This window comes from Schistocerca americana, chromosome 7 (genome assembly GCF_021461395.2).
Source record: "Schistocerca americana isolate TAMUIC-IGC-003095 chromosome 7, iqSchAmer2.1, whole genome shotgun sequence".
Classification (NCBI taxonomy): Eukaryota; Metazoa; Arthropoda; class Insecta; order Orthoptera; family Acrididae; genus Schistocerca; species Schistocerca americana.
This window is the reverse complement of record NC_060125.1, coordinates 462,441,003-462,467,740: the sequence shown is the minus strand read 5'-3', so window position 1 is coordinate 462,467,740 and position 26,738 is coordinate 462,441,003. Positions and strand designations below refer to the sequence as shown.

The 26,738-nt window shown below is 42.2% G+C and overlaps 1 protein-coding gene across 1 annotated transcript in view; it reads right to left on the bottom strand.

Moving 5' to 3' along the window:
* LOC124623016 overlaps positions 1-20,094 on the bottom strand; it is a 109,955-nt gene extending 89,861 nt beyond the window's left edge. The window contains exons 1-2 of the mRNA XM_047148807.1: positions 20,073-20,094; positions 19,749-19,949 (exon numbers count right to left, since the gene is read on the bottom strand). Coding sequence (XP_047004763.1) covers positions 19,749-19,949; positions 20,073-20,094 — 223 coding nt within the window. The remainder of the gene's footprint in view (positions 1-19,748; positions 19,950-20,072) is intronic.
* Positions 20,095-26,738: the final 6,644 nt, after the last annotated feature.

Genomic DNA, 26,738 nt, shown 5'->3' with positions numbered 1-26,738 from the left:
CGTTAACGAGATCGTCCCGTGTGGCGATGGATCTGTTTCTCGTGAGCCTAGATACCATTCTCAATAAACTTTGAAAAGACCCACCACAGGTATTTCAGAACCTGTAAGCGTTTACCTTCCGCCATTTGTGTGACATATGAAAACATGAAAGAAGGTTGTATACATGGAAGAACCCTGGAGATACTAAAAGGTATCAGATAGATTATATAATGGTAAGACAGAGATTTAGGAACCAGGTTTTAAATTGTAAGACATTTCCAGGGGCAGATGTGGACACGGACCACAATCTATTGGTTATGACCTGTAGATTAAAACTGAAGAAACTGCAAAAAGGTGGGAATTTAAGGAGATGGGACCTGGAAAAACTGACTAAACCAGAGGTTGTACAGAGTTTCAGGGAGAGCATAAGGGAGCAATTGACAGGAATGGGGGAAAGAATTACTGAAGAAGAAGAATGGGTAGCTTTGAGGGAAGAAGTAGTGAAGGCAGCAGAGGATCAAGTAGGTAAAAAGACGAGGGTTAGTATAAATCCTTGGGTAACAGAAGAAATATTGAATTTAATTGATGAAAGGAGAAAATATAAAAATGCAGTAAATAAAGCAGGCAAAAAGGAATACAAACGTCTCAAAATTGAGATCGAAAGGAAGTGCAAAATGGCTAAGCAGGGATGGCTAGAGGACAAATGTAAGGATGTAGAGGCTTATCTCACTAGGGGTAAGATAGATACTGCCTACAGGAAAATTAAAGAGACCTTTGGAGATAAGAGAACGACTTGTATGAATATCAAGAGCTCAGATGGAAACCCAGTTCTAAGCAAAGAAGGGAAAGCAGAAAGGTGGAAGGAATATATAGAGGGTCTATACAAGGGCGATGTGCTTGAGGACAATATTATGAAAATGGAAGAGGATGTAGATGAAGATGAAATGGGAGATACGATACTGCGTGAAGAGTTTGACAGAGCACTGAAAGACCTGAGTCGAAACAAGGCCCCCGGAGTAGACAACATTCCATTGGAACTACTGACGGCCTTGGGAGAGCCAGTCCTGACAAAACTCTACCATCTGGTGAGCAAGATATATGAAAAAGGCGATATACCCTCAGACTTCAAGAAGTATATAATAATTCCAATCCCAAAGAAAGCAGGTGTTGACAGATGTGAAAATTACCGAACTATCAGTTTAATAAGTCACAGCTGCAAAATACTAACACGAATTCTTTACAGACGAATGGAAAAACTAGTAGAAGCCAACCTCGGGGAAGATCAGTTTGGATTCTGTAGAAACACTGGAACACGTGAGGCAATACTGACCTTACGACTTATCTTAGAAGAAAGATTAGGGAAAGGCAAACCTACGTTTCTAGCATTTGTAGACTTAGAGAAAGCTTTTGACAATGTTGACTGGAATACTCTCTTTCAAATTCTACAGATGGCAGGGGTAAAATACAGGGAGCGAAAAGCTATTTACAATTTGTACAGAAACCAGATGGCAGTTATAAGAGTCGTGGGGTATGAAAGGGAAGCAGTGGTTGGGAAGGGAGTAAGACAGGGTTGTAGCCTCTCCCCGATGTTGTTCAATCTGTATATTGAGCAAGCAGTAAAGGAAACAAAAGAAAAATTCGGAGTAGGTATTAAAATCCATGGAGAAGAAATAAAATCTTTGAGGTTCGCTGATGACATTGCAATTCTGTCAGACACAGCATAGGGCTTGGAAGAGCAGTTGAATGGAATGGACAGTGTCTTGAAAGGAGGATATAAGATGAACATCAACAAAAGCAAAACGAAGATAATGGAATGTAGTCGATTTAAGTCGGGTGATGCTGAGGGAATTAGATTAGGAAATGAGACACTTAAAATAGTAAAGGAGTTTTACTATTTGGGGAGCAAAATAACTGATGATGGTTGAAGTAGAGAGGATATAAAATGTAGACTGGCAATGGCAAGGAAAGCTTTTCAGAAGAAGAAAAATTTGTTAACATCGAGTATAGATTTAAGTGTCAGGAAGTCATTTCTGAAAGCATTTGTATGGAGTGTAGCCATGTACGGAAGTGAAACATGGACGATAAATAGTTTGGACAAGAAGAGAATAGAAGCATTCGAAATGTTGTGCAACAGAAGAATGCTGAGGATTAGATGGGTAGATCACATAACTAATGAGGAAGTATTGAATAGGATTGTGGCACAACTTGACCAGAAGGCGGGATCGGTTGGTAGGACATGTTCTGAGGCATCAAGGGATCACCAATTCAGTATTGGAGGGCAGCATGGAGGGTAAAAATCGTAGAGGGAGACCAAGAGATGAATACACTAAGCAGATTCAGAAGGATGTAGATTGCAGTAGGTCCTGGGAGATGAAGAAGCTTGCACAGGATAGAGTAGGATGCAGAGCTGCATCAAACCAGTCTCAGGACTGAAGACCACAACAATAACAATGAAAACATGCATGTTGATAATGTTAAATTTCTGGGATTACAACTCGATAATAAATTCAGTTTGGAAGGGGATACAACAGAATTACTGAAGCTGCTAAACAAATCTGTATTTGCAATGAGAATGATGTCAGATTTAGAACACATAGGAAACTTGCCTACTTTACTTACTTTCATTCTATTACATCATGCAGGATCAAATTATGGGGTAACCAATGATATCAAGAAAAAGTTTTTAACGTGTGAAAGCGAGTAATGAGAATCATTTGTGGTGTAAATTAATGAACATCATTTTGAAACCTATTTGTGGAACCTTTTATTCCAACTACTGCTCCTCAATGAAATTTGTTGCAAGCAATATAACTCTATTTCCAAACAATAGCTCAAAACATAGTATCATTACTGGGAGCAAAGACCAATGTACATAAAGACCTAAAATCACTTTACATCTTCCAAAATGGGGTCCAATATTCAGGAAAACACATTTTCAAGAAATTGCCAGCAATCATTAAAAACCAGGTGTGGAAGACTTTTTGAGAGATAATTCCTTCCGCTCTATAGATGAAAATCTTAATTGAGACTGTTGTACAAGCTTACTTAAAAAGTCTGTTACCCTCAGTTTCCACAGAACATCGTCACAACAGTTAAGATTAGCAATTTTCTATGACATATTTATTAAAAATGCATAGAATGTTTCATCCTGACAGTGTATTATATCTGTAAATATTACCAGTTCCAGTTTAGTGTAATGTATTTCCATTTACCACAATCTCCTGTCAAATGATCTGGGTAGTAACTACCGTATTCAAATGTTTTCTGTTTTTTACGTTATACATTCTCACATGTTGCACACCCAAGAGGATCAACTCATTTTTGGGTCTATGGAACGAAAACTGAATATACTCTAATGTAATCTAATCACTTCCACGTGCACGTCAGAATTAACTGCGTTGTCCCGAATGCTGATGGCTTTAGTTATAAATGCCCTGAGTGAGTCTCTGGCCCGTTGGTGGAAACTTGTTTCATTTATTGGTGTTTACTGCTTTTTTAGAATTGTGTTTAATGCTGCTTTTGTGTGTGTGTGTGTGTGTGTGTGTGTGTGTGTGTGTGTGTGTTTTATAGGGCAGTCGTTATTAAAACATTGTTTATTGAAATCAAGAGTGACCCTGAGAGGGGGCCTCACGATATCCATTATTAGTCTTGTTGCTCTCATCAGATCAGTTTTGATAACATGAATTCCTCATACACCTTTGGAAAAGATATCTATTTTAGGTTTTTGTAAGACATCTGGCCAGCTGATTCTACTGAATCTGCATTAATTGTTATTAGATGTTCACTATACTAGTGACCTGTGTAATAGTTTTATTGTTATTTACTTTTTTACCTTTTTGCCTTCCACACTTAACTGACTCATTCTCTACTTCTTACTGGGTATTGCCACTGTTTGCTTCCATGTAACTGCTTGACATTTAAGTGTAGACCTACATTTTGTGTTCTGTATTTCATATATGTGACATTACATATGTGGTCTATACATGTATAATTCGTTACCCACATGATTTAAAGTCTCACAAACTTCATAGCTTGTACCTGGTGTGTTTGTTCAACCATTGCGCCATACGGTTCATTGTGCTTATTAGTCACACGGCTATCTTGCTGCAAAGGTTGGTTTGGACGCAACCTTTAAGTCCATTACAATAATTACTAATAGGCATCTTATATTCTTAATCAAACTTCGTGTGAATTCTAAAGCACCTTCACCCAGTGTAAAACTTGTTTGCACTGCCACTACCACTGGCCTTTGATTCTTCTATCCTGTACCTGTTTCAAATATTTTTAAATTTTTTATTTCTAAGATTTGTGTTTATTCATGTTTATTGATTCACTATTCATCATTGCTCCCAAAGTCAAATTGTGCCATAATTATAATAACCGCCTCATTGGTACCAGAGTGTGGTTGCATATTAGTAGCAGACTTCTGAAGCTGTGTAGTGGTAGGATATGTAAGTTTTGTTGCATGCTGTGAGTTTTGGTTCCAGATTATGATCAAAAAGTGAACAGTCATGGATCACAGAAGTGTATGGCCCAACCCTATCTTACAAAAGTGCAGTTACAAGAAGTACATGCAACCTGGATATGGGGGAAGGAAAGGGAGGACGTCAGTACAAAGCTTTGTCTATACTTGTGAGTTGTGCTGGAGTGTTGCCTTATCATTATGGCTAACACTATGAACGAGGTTGTTGATGATTGTTCAGTTTGTGACAGCCGCCTTTCTGGTATGAATTCCAACACTGGAAAGTAGCAGACGAGTGTACCCATCCACACTCCAGTGTTTAGAGTACAGATTCATCTCGGACATCTAGGTTATCTAGTGCCAGACCTCACAATACAAAATAGAAGCCCTAAACAGGAGGTAGCAATTGAAGAATTTGATGGAATTCGAGACTAGCTTGCTCTCTTGGCCTACTGCATTCACCATTATTGATTCATGGGCAGGCCAATCAACACTGAATGATCGAGTCAACTGGGTAAGGCTATAAAGAGTTGTGAAAATTATTTAACAAATTACTGAAACCACCATGGTTTTATGGTGAAGGGGATGTCGAACATACAAACAGACACTAATAAACAAGTGGAAGACGTTTTAAGCTTAACAGCGCATTTGAAAGATCTGGCGACCATCGACTACTACTGATTCAGTATTTTTATCAGGTTATCTATCAGCTGACTTGTGGGAGGCTAAGTAGAACACTTCCTGAAGCTTTTGGTGTGGCTGATCCATTAAATGCGCTCTGACGAAGGCTGTTAGAGTTGTCTAGTCTGATTCGCAATGACCTAACGAGTGAATAATTTTTTTCAGGTTAGGGGACTTGAGGCAATTTTTGTGTTGTTTGTCGATGATGTGTACATTGTGATGAAAGCTTTGAGGCATGACTTTACTGAATCAGTAGCTCATTCGAAGAGATGCGGCCAGAGAACATGTGGGGGCTATTATTTTTTAGTTGGTCCAAAGACTTCTGTGAATTTAATGGGTTGGTTTTTCGGGATTGGAAATTCTGTCCTCAATGATGAGAATCATGTTTTGGCACCATTTATTCCTAGAATATAAAAGCGAAGTCAGCGGCCCTATATGGGCTGCTCAATGGTCAACCAAAGATCAGGGCTATTGCAGAGACTGACTCACCATTCATGTCTGTAAACATGGATCATGAACCAATTTTTGAGCTGTTAGATTCTGATAGAAATGTGTCACTGGCGAACTGCCCATGGTACATTAAACATTCTGTTATTAGTTGAGTTAAGTGATATTCAGAAACTGAGTTTAGTATATTACACTCTGAATGGGAGGCAATTACCGATTGTTGGCAAGGTGAGATTTAACTTAAGTCCGCCCATCCTAGCTGTACCAGATGTCGACAGAGAGTTTATCTCGAAGATTGATGTTTGCTAATCAGGTGTTTTGGCTACCCTCCTCCAAGAGAAGATAGGAGAGAGGAGGACTATCAGTCACATCTCCAGGTCATTATCTGTATCTTTGGAACCCAGAAACTTTCAGTTAGCGTCTGTACGGCATCTAATGCGTCCTGTGAATTTAAAGGAATTTGCTCTAACTGCGCTATTTTTCACTTAATCATCACTTGTTTCCACCCATTACGCTTCTTTGAGGTGTGTGAACCGCAGTCCTAAGTCATCCTTGACCATTTAGCACGGGAAGTTGCAGACAGTGTGGGACTCACGAACTGGGCAGCTTAATTTGTTTTCAACGGGGCTGTGGTGAATCTCTTCTGAACGCTCTCTACAACGCTTTGTACGCATTCTATTTGAAGTCACCACTTTCCAGTCTGTGGTCGATCAATGACCTCCTTTATAAAGACAACGATTCTAAGGTCTTCAAGGTGATCTGGGAATATGCAAGAAATATCATCAGGCCTGCACTCCACCGGAAGGTTGCCTGTTAAAACAAGGGTAGGCATCCGACCTCGCTATGGCGCGGGGGACTGAGTCTACTTGAAGAACTTTTGGACGAAAAGAAAAGAGGGACAGATGGTCACTTATTTTTCCATGGTTTGTGGGAGTCTACAAAATGGTCCAAATCACTTGCCCAATGAGCTTCCTAGCCCAGAACCTACCAGTGACAAATTAACCAAGGTCGTATCAGCTTAGTGAAGGTCGTAAACTGGGGGGTGTCTACTCATATATTGCGGCAGCTTGCCCCATCGTTTCCAAATTAACAGCTGCGGGAGGCGATTATGCCGTGTGCTCGCGACATCTTTGGTGCCCAGTTGTTGCCCTGCGTGTGTGTCTACGTCCCGTTACTGGTTGACCCCCGATCACTCGAGCACGCAAGAAGGTGATTGCGCTATTGCTTTTGATAATCAACTACAGTTTAAGTACATACAGTTTGTAAATTCGCCACTGTAATACCCCCTAACCAGCCACCTAGCGACTCAAAATAGTCATAGTACACAGCCTTCTGATCATCGGATGGTAGATATTATTGCTTACTTGGTACATCATATTTAGCTAGACACTGGGGATGCGTTAATTGATTGTAGGCTCTGTATGAGAAAACGGCTTCCTAAGAATTTTATCTTTTGGTTGATGAAAACTGATACTAGTACAGTGCGTTTCTTATCAGGTCCTAGGACGTCATTTAAATGGAATAACGATCCTGCTAGCAGCTGTTATCATTTATGCATAAATACCATGTGATTATGATGTTGGAGTAGAGCGGAAGGTGACTAAAGGATAATAAAGTATATGAAAACTTTGAATACTCCTGGTTGCAGAGAAATGTCAACATGGTTCTTTTGGAGGAAAACCAGAGCATCGCAGGTATTCACAGACGCTTGTAGAATGTGTATAGAGAACTGGTAGTCAATAAAAGCACTGCGAATCCAGCAGCACTCATCAAAGCCACTCGAATACAGCTACATGAAGAACTGTTCCACTCCATAGTAGTTACAGAAGTAACCTGGGAGCTCCAAACAGGCATTAAAATTGTGCTACAGTGGCATTGCCAATCAAAGCGTCTGCAGAAAGACGTGAACAATACAGGAGCCTCAGTTTGGTAACACATTCGTACAAGACCTTCACCTGTGTCACTTTATGGCGGATCGAAGGCAGGACAGATGCAGTGATCATGGACGAGCAATTTGGCTTCGTAGGAGGAGCACCCAGTGATAAACAGTACTCGGCTTACGATGAATTTTTGAGATAAAGCTAAGGAAAGCTCAAGACACGTATATTGCTTCGGTAGACATAGAAAAAGCATTTGACAGGGTTGGCGGTCGACAGATTTTTGAGATTTTCAGAGTTCCACAAAGTAAATGGACAGTAGCTTAGAGCAGAAACTGTATCAAAAAGAAGTGGCTGAGATATGATATGGAGAACATGAACATGAAGCTACTATTAAGGAGGGGGTACGACAGACTATCTTCGTCTCTCATGTCTTGTTCCAAGGATACACTGAGAGGGCGTTAGAAGCAGTTATGGAGCTATAGGAGGAATTACAATTCAAGGTAAGAGTCTAGAAATCTTCAGATTTGCTGACGATATGGCAGTGTTGACTGAGAATGGGGATGAACTGTAGGCGATGTTGGCCAAGATGAAATCTCAGGCATGAAGTACAGAAAATGTATTCGCATTTGCAGGTAAAGACAACCATCAACTGTATAATGGAATGGCGAAAACGAAAATTTGTGCCGGACCGGGACTAGAATCTGGATTTCCCGCCTAGTGCGCTACGTCGCCTTTGCATTTGGCTATCTGAGCACGTCTCACGGGCAGACCCAACGTTCCATATTTCATCATCCACGTGTCTGCAAACTGTTCTCGTATATATGGGAAACTATGAAGACAAGAGAAGAGGCGCTGCCATCTCAGGAGATGGTTAGGTAATGGGGAAGGCCTTTAGAGAAAAAAAAATGTGTGTGAAATCTTATGGGACTTAACTGCTAAGGTCATCAGTCTGTAAACTTACACACTACTTAACCTAAATTATTCTAAGTACAAACAAACACACCCACGCCCGAGGGAGGACTCGAACCTCCTCCGGGACCAGCCGCACAGTCCATGACTGCAGCGCCTGAGACCGCTCGGCTAATCCCACGCGTCGCCTTTAGAGACCTGGTAAGGTGGACACGGTCAAGTAAATAAATACAATGCTTTAAAAACGAAAAAAAATACAAAAGTATATAGCTTCTAAAAATTTTACTCAACCACATAAAAGAAAGTATCGTAAGACCAGTAATATGGAAAAGTAAAGAGAGTAGACGACGCTACAAGAACCTTAGGCAAAGCAGTGTCGGACTTGGAAACTGCAAGCGCTTCTCTGTACGCAAATAAGATGTTTCCATGATATGAAGTACTAAGGGAGGCCTATTTTTCACATTACGTGAGGTACAAATACTGTGTAACGATGAATGACGGCTATAGATTCATTTACATTGCAACATATCCAAACATTTTGAAGAACATGAAGAAAACCAATGTTTTTTAAGTCTTCTCTTCATTAAGATATTTGTTCCTGTAGTGGAGCTCAAGTTATAAATTTATCTCTCTTTCAGGACGACCATAGGGATACCTTTCTCTATATTAAGCTAAATCGTGACATTATTTTCAACATTAGGAGCAATGCATCCTTAAGTGATTAAGATGGATGTAGAAGTGAATTTATCTCTAGCGCTTTTCCAATCCTGTTTGTCCCTTGCATTTGGTTTTGATGGTTTTGCCTGTTTGATAGATATAGAAATCTTCAGAATCAGCACAGGGGGTTTTCTTCTTGTTGCTTGTATATATTTACTCTCTAAATCGTCGTATGTTTTTTTGTCTGTCTCAATATGCTAATCTCACATACTACTAGACAAATTTTCGTCGGGTTTCCAAGGGTAATTTGAGAGTAGCTCTGGGCAACGTATAAGGTTTAATTCGTCAAATTCTGATCCAGAAAAGGAAAAGATAACGTGGTATAACTTTTTATCTAAGACCATCGTCTCTGTTAGCCTCTTTGAACACGCTGGTCTCCGGAACTACAAGCCGAATTTTCACAGGTACCTAGGGCTAAGCTTTGGGCCACACATAGGCCTACCATTTATTTCATCAAAATGGATGACGGAAAAAAAGTATAGCGATTTAAAATTTTATCGAAATGCAACCTGTCTGTATTACAGGTTGAACACGCTAATCTCCAAAACTACAACACGAATTTTCATGATATGTGATCTGAGGCTTTCCCGGCGAATGTGCTGTATCCAAGGTTCTCGGATGTCGAGCCGGATCCGATCGTCGAATCCGATCGTCGGATCCGGCTGGACACCCGAGAACCTTGGATACAGGACATTCGCCGGGAAAGCCTCAAATCACATATTACCAACCTCTGCGGGGAGGATATATACCAACTGGTGAAGAAACTGGAAAAGCTTCGGAACCAGAAAGGACGTCTGCTGAGTTCTCTCGCCTTTTCACTAAGGTGTAGGGATAAAAACATCATACCAACTTTCGCCAAAATGATGCATCACATATGCACGCCTGCAGCGAATCGTATTAAGCGACGAGCCAGTCTGGCCCTGGTCAGGGAGAGGATTCGCTACACCCGTTACAACTCGACAAGAACGCCAAGGAGCTGCTGCTTCTTCACCTACGATTATCCTCCGTACTCCAAGAAGATCACTCCTGGGAATGGGTGAACTGTGTAACTAGGGCCCAGGCAGACTGGACCCACCGGAAATCCACGGAAAAGCAGATCACCAAGTTTGCACGACTACCTGGCAAGCCGAAAAATGAGATAGTGCCCACTAGGCGGGCCGTGGTTAACCTCACGGGTAAACCAGTCGACGACACAGCTACAGCTGTACTTGAAAAAGGACTCACTTTCGCACATATACCTGCATCTCTGCCGTTCAATGAAATAATCTTTTCAGTAGAACAGGCAGTCCGTTGCTTACCAGCTGACGAAGCAGAAGAAATCAGAAGCGAAACTTCCAAGATTGTTTCAAGGCCAACACCGACCAGAAGCAACATCTCGGGAGCAGAAAGAGCAGCACTGCGAGCCCTCAGAGACAATAAGGAGATAGTCGTTCTACCTGCCGACAAAGGAAATGCCACAGTCATCCTTGAGAGACGCGACTACGAACAGAAGATGCTGCAATTGCTAGACGATCCAGCATATCGGAAAATCAACATAGACTCGACCAGGAAGATACAACAAAGCACCGCCACCTAGCTGGAAAATGGCATGCTCGAGGACAAGGACATCAAAAGACTTCACCAACGCTCGGCGGTAGCTCCGAGGATATATGGTCTCCCAAAAACGCACAAAGAAGGGATGCGACCCATACTCAGCAACATAGGGGCACCGACGTATCTTTTGGCGCAGCACTTAGCGGGCATGCTAAGACCTTATGTGGGGAAATGTGCGCACCATAACCGGAACTCGATGGACTTCATTGGCCGCCTGGAGATGACAATACAAGAATCCGACATCACGGTCAGCTTCCATGTCGTCTCATTATTCGCACGTGTCCCGCTCGAAGATTCTCTCCACTTAATCAGTGAGAAATTCGGGCCTGAACTGACACAACTGTTTAGGCACGTACTAACATCTACGTACTTTGTCTTCAATAGTCAATATACGAGCAGACCGACGGAGTAGCCATGGGGAGGCCGCTTTCCCCAGTGGTGGCCAACCTGGACCTGGAGAGTTTCGAAAAGGAAGCACTGGAAGCCGCCGAACTGAAACCTGTATGCTTCTTTCACTACGTGGACGACACGTTTGTCATCTGGTCACATGGACAGGAACAGATACAGATTTTTCTACAACATCTAACTTTGGTCCACAGTAACATTCGGTTCACCATGGAGACTGAGAAAGATGGAAAACTACCCTTTCTTGATGTCCTAGTGGAACGTAGGTCTGATGGCTCACTGGTTGACAGTGTGTACCGCAAGCCCACACACACTGACCTGTACCTACATGCCTCCAGCTGCCACCATCCGGCGCAGCTTAATGGAATGCTCTACGCCTTGGTACATAGAGCACACTCGATCTCTGATGAACAGAACTTTCCAACGGAACTCAAACACCTGGAGACCGTGTTCCGCAAAAATGAGTATGGCAACCGCCAAATCCAAAGGGCCTTCAGACAACAGAAGTAGAGCAATAACCGAGATGAAGAACAGCCCCAAGAATAGAAGCAAGCTGTGGCCTTTCTGCCGTTTGCTGGCAACGTGTCGTCAAAAATAGGGAGACTGTTAAGGCGAAATAAGATTGACACAGTGTCAGAGTGCCGCATATGCCTTCATTCAGACAATCACGGTGCTTCAATCCGGAACCGCGCTGTTGCTACGGTCGCAGGTTCGAATCCTGCCCTGGGGCATGGATGTGTGTGATGTCCTAGGTTATTTAGGTTTAAGTAGTTCTATGTCTAGGGGACTGATGACCTCAGATGCTAAGTCCCATAGTGCTTAGAGCCATTTGAAGCATTTTGAACAATAAAATCGTCGGAGACGTGTATGGAGGCAAACCGGTTAGGCTGAAAGCCTTAGACACACTGTCCAGCTAGTGCAGCAAATGTGGAGGTTCTCTGCTGTTTTGGGGTGGCATTATGTGGGGCTGACGTACGCCGCTGGTGGCCATGGAAGGCACCGTAACAGCTGTACGATACGTGAATGCCATCCTCCGACCGACAATGCAAACATGTCAGCAGCATACTGGCGAGACTTTTCGTCTTCATGGAGCACAATTCGCGCCCCCATCGTTCGCACCTAGTGAATGACTTCGTTCAGAATAACGACATCGCTCGAATAGAGTGGCTAGAATGTTCTTCATACATGAACCCTACCGAACATCCCTAGAATAGATTGAAAAGGGCTTTTATGGACGACGTGCCCCACCAACCACTCTGAGGGATCTATTCCGAATCGCCGTTGAGGAGTGGGACAATCTGGACCAACAATGCCTTGATGAACTTGTGGATAGTATACCACGACAAATAAGGCCTGCATCAATGCAAGACGTGCTATTGTGTTTTAGAGGAACCGGTGTGTACAGCAATCTGGACCCCACCTCTAAAGGTCTCGTTGTATGGTGGTAAAACATGCAAAGTGTGGTTTTCATGAGGAATGAAAAGGGAAGGAATATTGTTTATGTTGATCTCTATTCCATTTTCTTTTGAGGTTCCGGAACTCTCGGAACCTAGGTGTTGCCAAATTTTTTTTGATGTGTGAAAATGAATTAAAATCATCATAACTCCTGAAAGGGTTGCATTAGAACGTTCAAACTTCTCGGTTGGCCGCGGGGCGTGATGGGAACTAGTACCCTCTGCACGGTTTCGCTTAGCGACGAAACCCGCTTTTATTTGGATGGGTTCGTCAGAAATCAAAATTGTGCCATCTGAGGGACTGAGAATGCTCATTTCGCAATCGAGAGGTCTCTTCACCCTCAACAGGTGACAGTGTGGTGTGCATTGTGCAGACACGCAATAATCGGTGCCATATTCCTTGATGGTACGGTGACTACCGAACGGTACGTGGAGGATTTCCAAGATGATTTGATCCACATTATCCAAAGTGAGCCTGACTTCGGCAATATGTGGTTCATGCAAGACTGACTCGATCCCTTCGAAGCAGGAAAGTGTTGATGTCCCGGAGGAGCACTTTGGGGATCTCATTCTGTCTCTGTGGTACCAAGAGACCATTGGTATGGGCCGCTATTAGCCGACATATGCTTCAGATCTGAATGCGACTCCTTTCTGTGGGGCTGTATTAGAGACAAGGTGTACAGCAATAAACCCAAAACCATCGATGAAATGAAAGCAGCCGTTCAGGAGGTCATCGATAGCATCCATGTTCCGACACTTTAGTGGGCCATGCAGAATTTCGCTATTCGTCTGTGCCACATCGTCGCCAATGACGGCAGGCATTTCGAATATTCATAACCTAAATCCGAATATATGTAGGGACGTTTATATGTTGAATAAAATGTGTGCACGCCGTAGTTTGCAACTACTTTACGTTTTTTTCATATAGTTCAATAACAGTCACCTTGCATGTTAACCAGGCCGTCGGTAGTGATACCACGCATGAGGCTTTATAAAAGGTGAAAAATCGTTTATGGCTCCAGTCTCATATCCTGTCGCCATCATCATCTCAATTAAATATGAAAATATTCACTGGACTGAATGGTTAAGCAGGACCAACAGACTAAAGTTTATCCTTATAATGGATCCTTATAACAAGTACGAATCGATTCAGTTCAAAATTATGACTAACGCCCGCATCTCGTGGTCGTGCGGTAGCGTTCTCGCTTCCCACGCCCGGGTTCCCGGGTTCGATTCCCGGCGGGGTCAGGGATTTTCTCTGCCTCGTGATGGCTGGGTGTTGCGTGCTGTCCTTAGGTTAGTTAGGTTTAAGTAGTTCTAAGTTCTAGGGGACTTATGACCACAGCAGTTGAGTCCCATAGTGCTCAGAGCCATTTGAACCATTTATGACTAACATGAATGAACAGTTCCTCTCTACCAAAATTACAGTACCTTTAAACAGACTTGATTTGAGTGACATTTTCCCTCACATTCTTCACATTGACATGGAAATGCCGTGTGGTTAGGGCCTCCCTTCGGGCAGACCGTTCGCCTGGTGGAAGGCTTTCGAGTTGACGCCACTTCGGCAACTTTCGTGTCGATGATTATAAAATGATGATGATAACACAGCGCCCAGTCCCTGAGCGGAGAAAATCCGCAAACCAGCCGGGAATCGAACCCGGGCCGTTAGGTATGACACTCCGTCGCGCTGACCACTCAGCTACCAGGGCCGGACTTCATAGTGACATGGAAATGAAGATGTCATGAACGTTCTACATCTAATTACTAAATTGAGGGTTATAGATTATCCGGCTCAGCTGGACGCCAAGCTCATGGAACACAATAATAAAAGAATAAAAAATAATCATGTCCTTATTTTTCCCTGCATCTAGCAGCTGTCACGCGTACAACTATTGGGCTATGCTAGAAAGACACTTGAGTTTCTTTAGGTGTGTAAGTCTTAAACAACCAGTGATATTGCGAAAGGTCTCGTTAAATGTCACATCTATGTTGCTGGCGTGGCTGGATTTGTACCATGACGAACATGAACATTCAGCAATGGAGTAACACGTCACTCGCGCGCTGTAGTTCAAAGGGCATGGATGCGCTCCGCCTTTGGTACCTGTATATTTCCGCCCTGTGTTGATTATGACAGACGCTTTCTGATTCATATTTAGACAGTGTGTGTCATATAGAAGCGTACAGTCCAGAGAAACTCCCAGTTGGACAGCGTTCAAGAGCAATTCCTTCTGAGACAATCTGATGGGTTTTAGCTACTCAAACATTTTTATGATGTTTTAGTTACTGATACATTTTTAAAATTGAAACTAAACCTCTACAACAGAAACACAACTGTATTGTACATCCAAACAAGAAATAATAATTTACAGTCGTGCTGACTACTTATTAAGAAGGTGTACGAAGGTTATAACTGTTTTATAACCTGGAAATAAAACTTTTCTGAACATGTTTCCGCCACCTACCCATGGTCAAGAGATAGCGTCTTTGATTTAATAAGCAAAACGTCCTCGGTCCCGGGTTTGAATCCAGCCAGCATTGGCTGCCGAAGACTTCCGGCATAAGAAGTCACGCTCGTTCTGCCAACGGCTTTGTCTAAGAAGGCGGAGGAGCGCACGGATGATCTGGGCACTCTCTTGTCCTAGGGAAAGTAGTGATCAACGGCATGAGGATGCAGAAGGCAATGGAAACCACGGCATTAGAGACAAGTAACGTGTATCCACAGGACATGTGGCCTGTAACTGAAGTACCATGATGAACTCTCCATGGCAAAAGCTTTCGGAATAGTCCGCCATTCCATTCTCCGTGGAGACTGCCAAGGGGGGGGGGGGGGGGGGGATAACCATGAGAAAAAGATTCAATAATCAATGGAACGGTAACGTTCTACGAGACGGGGCGTGGAATGTCAGATGCTTCAACGTGGTAGGGAAGCTAAAAAATCTAAAATGGGATATGCAAAGGCTCCACCTAGATATAGTATGGGTCAGTGAAGTGAAATGGAAAGAAGACAAGGATTTCTGGTCAGATGAGAATAGGGTAATATCAACAGTAGCAGAAAATGGTGTAAAGTAAGTAGGATTCTTTATGAATATGAAGGCAGGCCAGAGAGTGTGTTACTGTCTACGGTTATGTAACATGGTTGTTCTGATCAGAATCGACAGCAGACCATCACCAACAAAGATAGTTTAGGTATACGTGCCGATGTCGCAAGCAGAAGATGAAGAGATAGAGAAAGTATACGAGGATTTTGAAAGAGTAATATTGTACGTAAGGGAATTAAAAATCTAATAGTCTTTGGAGACTGGAATGTAGTTGTAGGAGAAGGAGGAGAAGGAAAGGTTGCAGGAGGATATGGACTTAGGTCGTGGATGAGGGAAGAGAAAAGCAAGTTGAGTTCCGTAACAAACTGCATAAATGAGGATATTGTCAGAGAGAGTTTTGGCCGTTAACGAAGGAGTTTGCGCTTGTTTTATAGACTGGCAGAAGGCCTTCGACAGAGTCAATTGGAATATATTGATGAACATCCTTAAGGAAATAGGAATCAACTGGAAACATCGGAGACTTATCAGGAATTTGTACCTGGGACAAAGGGTAAAGGTACGACTGAACTATGGAGACACGAACAGTGTGGAAATAGGAAGGGGGAGTGAGACAAGGATGCTGTCTGCTGCCCAAGTCTCTTCAACCTGTATGGAGAAATGCTGGCGACAGAAGCGCTGAAAGGATGCGGAAGCTTCAAAGTAATCAAGTATGCAGACGACCTGGTAGTGCTTGCCAAAGATCAGAGACAGCTGCAACACATGATGAACAATTTGGTGGAAACGGGAAGAAAATACGGCATGGAAACCAACATTGAAAAATCAAAAGTGGTGCGCATATCAAAACTTAAAGATAACTGTTGACAATCAGGAACTGGAAAATGTGAATCAGTTCAAGTACCTGGGAAGTTTTATCACAAAGGATGCCCACTGCACCAACGAAATTCGAGCAAGAATCGCCGTGGCCAAAGCTGCTTTCAACAAGAAGAGAGCTCTGCTGACCAGCAAGTTGAGTTTGGCATTGAGGAAAAAACTGATATTTTGAGCATTGCACTGTATGGAGCAGAGACATGGACCATGAGAAAGAAGGAGAAAAAAAACTTAGAGAGCTTTGAAATGTGGTGCTGGAGGAGAATGGGAAAGACCAAGTGGACAGATCGCATAAAAAATGACGATGTACTGCGAAGAGTAGGAGAGAAGTATTCTGCGTACAATTCTTCAGAGAAAGGCCAACTGGATTGGATATCTACTTAGACACGAGGGACTCATACATGATGTCATCGAAGGGAAACTCAGAGGAAACGCAGGACGAGGATGAAGAAGAATTCTACATGTGGACGACATGAAAGATGGAAGGAGATACAACAGACTGAAGGAAAGGCTGAAGACAGGGAACAGTGGAATCAGAAATTTTCCGTACGAAGGCATGGACCTGCCACTAGGCAGAATACCACATAATAATAATAATTTTCAGCTGGTAATAGTGAATACTCTGTTCAAGAATCACAAGAGGAGGAGAAATACTTGGAAAACGCCGATAACGCCTGTTGGCCTGTTTATACGGGAAGATTTCAGTTAGATTACATCATGGTCTGACAGAGATTCCGAAATCAGATATTGAATTGTAAGCCGTACCCTGGAGCAGGTATTGACTCAGATCACAATGTAATAGTAAATAAGAATAGGACGAGGTTTCAGACATTCGTCAGGAAGAATCAATATGTAAAGAAGTGCGATATGGAAGTACTAGGGAATGACGAGATACGCTTGAAGTTCTCTAAGGCTACAGATACAGCAATATGGAATAACTCAGTAGGCAGTACAGTTGAACAGGAATAGACATCTCTAAAAAGGGCCATCACCGAAGTTGCAAAGAAACAAATAGGTAGAAAGAAGGTAAATGCGAAGAAACCATGGGTAGCAGAAGAAATATTTCAGTTGATCGATCAAAGGAGCAAATATAAAAATGTTACGGCAAACTTAGGAATACAGAAATTCAAGTCGCTTAGGAATGAAATAAATAGTGCAGGGAAGCTGAGACTACATGGCTGTATGAAAAATGTGAAGAAATCGAAAAGGAAATGATTGTCATCAAGACAGACTAAAGCATACCGCACAGTCAAAACAGCCTGCGGTGACATTAAAAGCTAGGGTTGTAACATTAAGAGTGATGTTGGAATCCCAGCGCTAAATGCAGAGGAGAGAGCGGGAAGGAGGAAATAATATATTGAAAGCCTCTATGAGAGGGAATATTTGTATGATATTATATAAGAGGAAACAGTAGTGGATTTAGAAGGGATAGGAGATCCAGAATTAGAATCAGAATTTAAAAGAGCTTAGAAGGACTTAATGTCAAATAAGGCGAAAGGGACAGATAACATCCCATCATAATTTCTGAAATCAGTAGGGAAGTGGAAACCTAACGACTTTTCATGTTGGTGTGTAGAATGTATGAGTCTGGCGACGTACCATCTGACTTTCTGAAAATCGTCATCCACACAATTCCGAAGACAGCAAGAGCTGACAAGTGCGAGAAATACCACTTGAACAACCTCACAATTATTACATCCAAGTTGCTTACAATAATAATATAAAGAAGAACAAAAAAATTGAATATGCGCTAGATGACGATCAGTTTGCCTTTAGGTAAAAAAAGGGCACGAGAAAGTCAATTCGGACGTTGTGACTAATAATGGAAGCAAGATTAAAGCAAAATCAAGACACGTTCATAGAATTTGTCGACCTGGAAAAAGCGTTCGACAATGTTCAGCTGTACATCGAGGAAGTAATGATGGAAATAAAAGAAAGCGTAAGGAGCGGGATTAAAATTCAAAGTGAAAGGATATCAATGTTACGATTCCCTGATGACGTTACTAACTTGAGTGAAAGTGAAGAAGATTTACATGATCTGCTGAGCAGAATGAACGGTGTAATGAGTACACAGAATGGATTGAGAGTGAAACGAAGAAAGACGAAGGTAATGAGAAGTAGCAGAAATGAGAACAGCGAAAAACTTATCAAGATTGATGGTCACGAAGTAGAGGAAGTTAAGGAATTCAGCTACCTAGGCAGTAATATAACCTTGACCGACGGAGCGAGAAGTATACTAGTATCAAACATAGACCTTAAGTTGAGGAAGAACATTCTGAGAACATATGTCTGGAGTACAGTGTTGTAAGGTAGTGTAACATGTTCTGCGGGAAAACCGAAAAAAAAGAGAATCGAAGCATTTGAGATGTGGTTTTACAGACGAATGTTGAAAATTAGGTGGACTGATAAGGTAAGGAAAGATAAGGGTCTGCGCAGAATCGGAGAGGAAAGGAATATGTGGAAAACAATGGTTAGGAGAAGAGACAGGATGATAGAACATCTGTTAAGACATGGAGGAATGACTTACACGGTACTAGTGGGAGATGTAGAGGGCCAAAACTGTAGAGGAAGACAGAGATTAGAATACATCCAGCAAATAAAAAAAGTTTCCAATAATTCACTTTCAATGTCGTTTTCTGTTATTAGAAAATAGGTAAAGGGCTTGCTTAGTTGGCTAGTGGGTAGGAATTTGTTGAATGTCAGATATACTGTGATAGAATGAACAATATGAGAAATGTTGTTGTTGTGGTGTCACCGCCAGACACCACACTTGCTAGGTGGTAGCTTAAATCGGCCGCGGTCCATTTAGTACATGTCGGACCCGCGTGTCGCCACTGTGTGATCGCAGACCTAGCGCCACCACAAGGCAGGTCTCGAGATACGATATAGCACTCGCCCCAGTTGTACGACGACATTGCTAGCGACAATACGGACGAAGCCTTCCTTTCATTTACCGAGAGCCAGTTAGAATAGCCTTCTGCTAAGTCCATGGCTACGACCTAGCAAGGCGCCATTAGCCTTACATAGTTAGAGAGTTATAGTACAAATGTCTCATGAAGAACGCTGTAGTCATCAACTAATAAAGTTAAGTATAAAGCAGCTACGTACTTTTCTTGATACCATTCAATAGTTATCCTGTTCCAGAATTCACGCCCGTCGGCGTGTGTGTACGCGTGCCTTTCTTTCGGCTACTTCAGTGTGGCGTAACAGTCGTGTTACGTCACAACAGTTGTCATCACGCAAATATGAACAACTGTTGCGAAAATCTAGTTTCTGTGCTATTTGCTTCGTTTGATGAAATGGTTTCTATACATACCTCGTTGTTTTAACAGCAGTTTGAGGACTCCAGCAATAGCTGCTTCAAGAAGACCATGCGGATATGGTGTTACCGGCTTTGGTGGCGGCGGTTTTGTGACAGATGATGGCGGAATTTCTTGCACATTGTCCGGTACTGGCGCCAGTGTCAGTGACGATACAACTGGTGATTCGGTTTCTGGTAACAGTTCTGGCGTTGAATCTGAAATTTTAATAATTAGTATACGTGCTGAAAATTTATAGGATACAACGCAAATTATAAAATGAAAACGAGGAATTTTAGCAGGAGCTTCATAATTTACGTTAATTATTTATCATCATTTACGTAAAAAGTCACTTAAAGTCATGTAGGTAAAGTACAAACAGTAGTTATGAAACAAGGTACAACATTTGTAGAAGACATAAAATGATATAAGTGACAAACGTCACGAATGAATAAGCAGTTTTCGTAAACTATTTGGTTGCATATACGACTTCATAGTGTTGCATAGTTTTTTTTTGTGTAAGGTTGGCAGCACCAGCAGAGGAAGGTACATATGATGTGTCTGAGGGGGTGGGGGTGGGGGTAGGGGGATGCGGAAAGCATTGCAGCCGTCGTTGTAGTACGGAAATTGAGCGATTAATCTGACGTCACAAAGGGCATAATCATTGGTCTCAGGGCTAAAGTTGGAAGCATTTCCGAAACAGTTGAGTTTGTAAACTGTTCACGGCTCGCTATGGTGAAAGTATGCCGTAAACGGCAAAGTGGCACTGGCGTCGACGCAACGTTGGTGCATCATAGGAAATAGATAACAGCGGTGAAAGACTGCTGCCGAGATGTATAAAAGTTAATAGACGTGCAGCTGTTGAGAAATGTACCCCTCAGAGAACGTTACAACGTATGGGCCTCTGCAGATGGCGCCCAGTTCTTGCACCCATCCTGACTGCCGTTCATCGTCGACGAAGACAGGAATTTGAACGCCAGTACCGGAAATGGTCGTCCACTGAGTGGCAACAGCTCCTATTTTAATTTTTTTTCAGAAGAATCACATTTTCTCCTCCATCGGGGTGCAACGTCTGAAAGAGAACCCTACAACAATTGTCGGAAGCATCCGAGTCGGAGGAGGGAGCATTATGGTCTGAGGAACGGTTCAAATGGCTCTGAGCACTATGGGACTTATCATCTGAGTTCATCAGTCGCCTACACATACAACTACTTAAACCTAACTAACCTACGGACATCACACACTTCCATGCCCGAGGCAGGATTCGAACCTGCAACTGTAGGTGCAGCGCGGTTCCGGACTGAAGCGCCTAGAACTGCTCGGCCACAGTGGCAGGCTCTGAGGAATGTTTCCGCGCCATCGACAGGGTGATGTCATTATTTTCGAAGGCACATTGGATCAACAGAAGGATGCATCTTTCCTTGCGGACCATGGACGTCCCTAAATGCAGTTTATTTTCCTCACCACGATGGCATCTACCAGCAGGACAATGTAACGTATAACACGCCTCGCAGTGTGCAGGCGTGTTTCTAAGAGCACCAGGTTGAGTTTGGTGTACTGACCTGACCACCACACTCCCCGTATTTATACCTAGTCAAGAATCTGTGGATCACCACAATCGGCTGTTCGTGCCACAGATCCTCAGTCGAGAACCCTAGCGCTGCTGGTCTCAGCAATCGAGTCGCCAACGCTCCGCATCCCTGCTGATACTTTTCAGAACGTCAGTGGCTGTCTTCCTGCACACCTAGCAGCAGTCAGCACCGCAAAATGGGACAATTCAGGTTTTTGCAAGGTGGTCACGTTAATGTGACTGGACAGTGTAAAATTATCTTGAAGCAGTTTCTTGGAGTTGTAGTAAAGAGTGGCTCTGCAGCGTACTGTCCGTTTCGAAAAATGCAAAAGTTTTTCACTAATAATCAAAGGATTACTTTGAAAATAACGGGTGATCAAAAAGTCAGTATAAATTTGAAAACTTAATAAACCACGGAATAATGTAGATAGAGAGGTAAAAGTTGACACACAGTGCTGCGAATGATATAGGATATTATTACAACAAAAAAAAAAACACCCCATATTGCTAGACGCCTGAAAGATCTCTTGCCTCTTGCACGCGTCGTTTGGTGATGATCGTGTGCTCACCCACCACTTTCGTCATGCTTGGCTTCCCAGGTCCCCAGACCTCACTCCGTGCGATTATTGGCTTTGGGGTTACCTGAAGTCGCAAGTGTATCGTGATCGACCGACATCTCTAGGGATGCTGAAAGACAACATCCGACGCCAATGCCTCACCATAACTCCGAATATGCTTCACAGTGCTGTTCACAGCATTATTCCTCGACTACAGCTATTGTTGAGGAATGATGTTGGACATATTGAGCATTTCCTGTAAAGAACATCATATTTACTTTGCCTTACTTTGTTATGCTAATTATTGCTATTCTGATCAGATGAAGCGCCGTCTGTGGGACATTTTTTGAACGTTTGTATTTTTTTGGTTCTAATAAAACCCCATGTCATTGCAAGCATGTGTGTCAATTTGTACCTCTCTACCTACATTATTCCGCGATTTATTCAGTTTTCAAATTTATACAGGCTTTTTAATCACCCGGCAAATTAAATGTAATTGAAGAAATTGCTTAGAGCAATTATAATAGGTCTACGCTTTATTGGTAACGTACTAGAAAAGAGAGACAGAGGACAACAGCAATCCGGTATTCTCCGCAGAAGACACTAAATCAAATAGACGATAAACAAGGCTCAAACACTGTACCTAGATTGGACATCATAGTTATTTGCTAGCAAACTAAAATCCAGGAAATATACACCATCTTTCTACACTAGGTGCAGACTTACCCATATTCCGTTCAACAGTAAAAATAATACCCCCCTTTAGAATAGAGTGAAATTTATAGGATTTTCTGGATTTGTGTAGCAAATTATATGTAGATCAATCAGGCAGGGCTGCAACTAGTAGGCTGATTGAACATGAAAGAAGTGGGAGGCCGGAAATGAAAAATTCCACTGAACGTGCTGTGAGCGAATCTCTTTCTTACGATATCAAATGTTGTGGTCTCCATAGAGAAAATAAAGGCAAAAAACTCACATTACTTGAAATTGTGGCTATCAATAATCATTACTCCCTAATCCTGACTTAATCCGCAGTCATCAGATACAATCTTTTATTGATCTTTGCAGCTGTAGCAGCAGCCAATTGACAATTCCCTCTAAAGCGCTGCATTCGTGGACTGTGCAGCTGGTCCCGGCGGAGGTTCGAGTCCTCCCTCGGGCATGGGTGCGTGTGTTTATCCTTAGGATAATTTAGGTTAAGTAGTGTGTAAGCTTAGGGACTAATGACCTTAGCAGTTAGGTCGCATAAGATTTCACACACATTTGAACATTTTTAACATTTTCCTGATCATAAGATAATGCGCTTGTCGTAAACAGCACCGAGCGCGGTGGCGCAGTGGTTAGCACACTGGACTCGCATTCGGGAGAAACGCAGTTCAATCCCGCGTCGGGCCTTCTTGATTTAGGTTTTCCGTGATTTCCCTACATCGCTCCAGGAAAATGCCGGGATGGTTCCTTTGAAAGGGCACGGCCGACTTCCTTCCTGTCCTTCCCTAATCCGATGAGACCCATGACTTCGCTGTTTGGTCCCTTCTCCAAAACAATCCAATCCAGTCGTAAACAGTATAACATTTCGACACGTCTCCTGCCGTCTTCCACTACCCCATTTGCTCGTCCATCACATTTACCAGTTATTTTGTCAGTATAACATAGCAGTATGTGTCAGTATACACTTGCGTTTTGGTTTGGATTGCACATTCTTATGTACCTTCAATCTTTATGTAAAATGTAGCAGTGTGATAATTATATGTTTATAGCATCTCTGTGCACTTCATAATGATTGTTTCCGTATAGTTTTATAGTCGTTAAAAGTCATACATCTTTAGGACACCAAGCTTTGTACAAACACAAACTATCGTTAATGTTGTGTGCGCTGTCTGCTTGGTCTTGAGTTGTCTAAGGATGGCCTAAAAACTCGTGAAGAAGCAAATGAATTGTAATTTAATTATATTCTGGGGCGTTTACATTGCGTATTAAAATTTTAATATGTGTATGTTCCTCAAAGTTGCGACAGAATAGTACGTAAATATGCCACCCTTGCACTTTACTTTATTTCCTCCACCGTATTAGGATTGAATGAATACAGGTGACTTTCAGGAGCCAACAGGCATAGGAAGACATTTTAGTTTCAAGTACTATCCGCTTGGTACGTTTCAGTTATACTTTCACTTGTTCCGTCGTCGTCATCACGATTCTGTTATGTTAGCAGGCCGGTGTCTCCATTTCAGCCTTTCCACCACTTTCTTCTCAGGGATGCAGTATGTGCTGCTATCAAGCACGTTGTCCATGACCTCAAATCTCTTCATCCCTCTGTTCATCTCCCTTCCCATACACAACCTTAGGACTTTTTGTCCGCACCTTCTTTGTTGCTTTACGTCTTATCCGGTTCATTTCACTTCTCTTTACAACGCTGAGGAGTTCTTTCTCACGTTTAACTCTTCATAGCATTTGTTCTGTTTTCACCGAATACATCCAGCTTATACATTCTGTTCCCCAGAAAGTACACAACTCAAAAGTCTACAGACTTGCTCCGTCTTTCTTCCTCGTTGTGTTCGCTACAGCAACAACCAGGAGGGCACTCCGTACAAAACAATGTTTTCCTCATATATTCGACCTTGTTTACTTGAACATTATTGAGCCACAATGGGCCACTGTATTCGGCAGCAGACTGCACCTCACTCATAGGAGGTATTCGTAGTGAAAAATGGTCTCTTTATTGTTCTACAAGGTATTTTACACAACTATGCACCGCAACCGAAGTTTCGGAGCGATATGTGTTGTATGTTGTCTGTAGTTTAAAGTTATGCCCATGTGCACACGGTCATAGTATGGAAATACCGTGTTCTGAAAACGTAATCCGTGTTTGTGTTCAACTATTATGTTACGTGCGAACATATGGCCTGTGTCTTGGTAGGGCTAGAGTAATGTATCCACTCACGAAAGCATGTGCAACAGTCAGCGTTATCACTTGTCTTGAGTGATTATTCATTCAGTTGATGTCAGCAACGCTGTTGTGGTTACTTTACCGTCACATATGTACACTGCCCGAGGCTTGTGTAAACACAGCATTACACTGACTTTGGTGCCCTGTTCTACGAGTAATTAAATGACCACAAAATATTAATCAAGATTTCTTCCACTGTTCGTGAATGTACATGCAAATAGTTGCTTTCAGCAGGACAACGCTTCACTACTCCTGCCTCCTGCTACTTCCTCGGTTCTAACAATACTACGGAATGGGAAGACATACCGTCTGAAGTATACTCAGTCAATAGCAATAGTGTTACCTTCTGCCTTATTATCAATGCACATCTGAAAATTCGTGGTAAATGTCAGCGAAAATTTGACCTACGAGTTTGGATAATCAAGGGTGGACATCGACGTCCCGACGTCTATAGCTTTGGTTTTGTTGATATGGCGCCGCAGCCTCTTAGCGGAAACCAGTACGTTCGTGTTTGGCGTAGAAAATGTAGCTCCGGTAAACGCCAAATTTATTTGTAGTCCCAGCTGCTATTCCCCTCTAACATTTTCACGAAGAATTTCCTGTGGAGTTTACTAGTCTACTGATACTCGTTACATAGGAGGAAGTAGCACATCAAAATTCAGAATTTTTTAATACCTGTTTCCTCATTTCCTAGAAATTCAGTTGCTTCGATGTTATCCGTTTGCGTTGGCACTTCAGTTGGCACTTCGGTTTGAGATGGTGGAAACTGTGAAGTCGTTGTTGACAACTCTGACACTGTTGTACTTTGCGTCGGAGTTACTGTCGTTGCGTCTGCAAAAGAAACCAGTATCTTTTTGAATGGAGATACATATACATATAATTATAACGTAACAAATAGACATAAATAATGTTGCCCCTGGTCATTTATAGAGTTAAATTTGGATTTTTTACTGTCTAGAGGTCCTATACTTCAACTCAAGTCGAGTGGAAGTTTATCTGAAGAACTATTTAGTGTTTCCGACATTTTAAAGTGATCGTATTGCGCGTGCGAATTGATGGTCTGAAATATCGTGCAATCATAGTATCTTTTGTTCTCCTTGGTTCCTGGAAATCCGTTGATAAATAAGGTGAACGGTTTACACAGTTTCAACAGTAAAGGAATGGTAGATGAGCTGAAAAGTGATGGAGTTTCGTCCTGCGATGGTCCTCGTGAAAAGTACCTTATATTTGCAACCACATACGAAAACATCAATAAAGTGCGCGGCACAGTGTTGGATGATTGGTGATTAAATGTATCTTAAGCTATATCATTTTCTAGAGTTATAACGCAATTAAGATGAATGATCAGATATGAGGGAGTTTTGTGTTAGTTTGGTGCCACATTTATTGACTGATGATGAACAGTACGATGTATGATCAATCTGAAAATTTATATATCTGACTATATATTAAATTCATTCCGGTAGATACATCGTCGGGCAATATTTCGTGTCAGAAACGAAGAAAGCAATAGAAGCAGGCTTGGAAAGCTGGTGAAGCAGAACAAAAATTATCAAAGTAGTTGTTATTCGTCGTGGAGTTTATTTATTACATTATAGACGGTTAACCAGTAACTTGTGAATACCAAGAGTGTTTTCTGGATCAACAACATTAAGAAGTATGTGACTGGACGCCAGTATTGTTAACAAAGAACGTCATCGTTTATCAAGGCAGTGAACACGTCTAGAAAGGTTGATTAGGAATGAGAAAATTGAACTACATGGTCAAGGAAGCCGCTGTACCATAATACAGTTCATGAGATTTCACTACTTCCGACTTCCAACTAATTCAACAATTAAATTAACTCGTGCGGAGAGCATAGTGTGACACCAATGAAGTCGATATGTTAATCGCAGAAGTTTGTTGTGCATACTCTCCAGAATCATGCTTTGGGGAT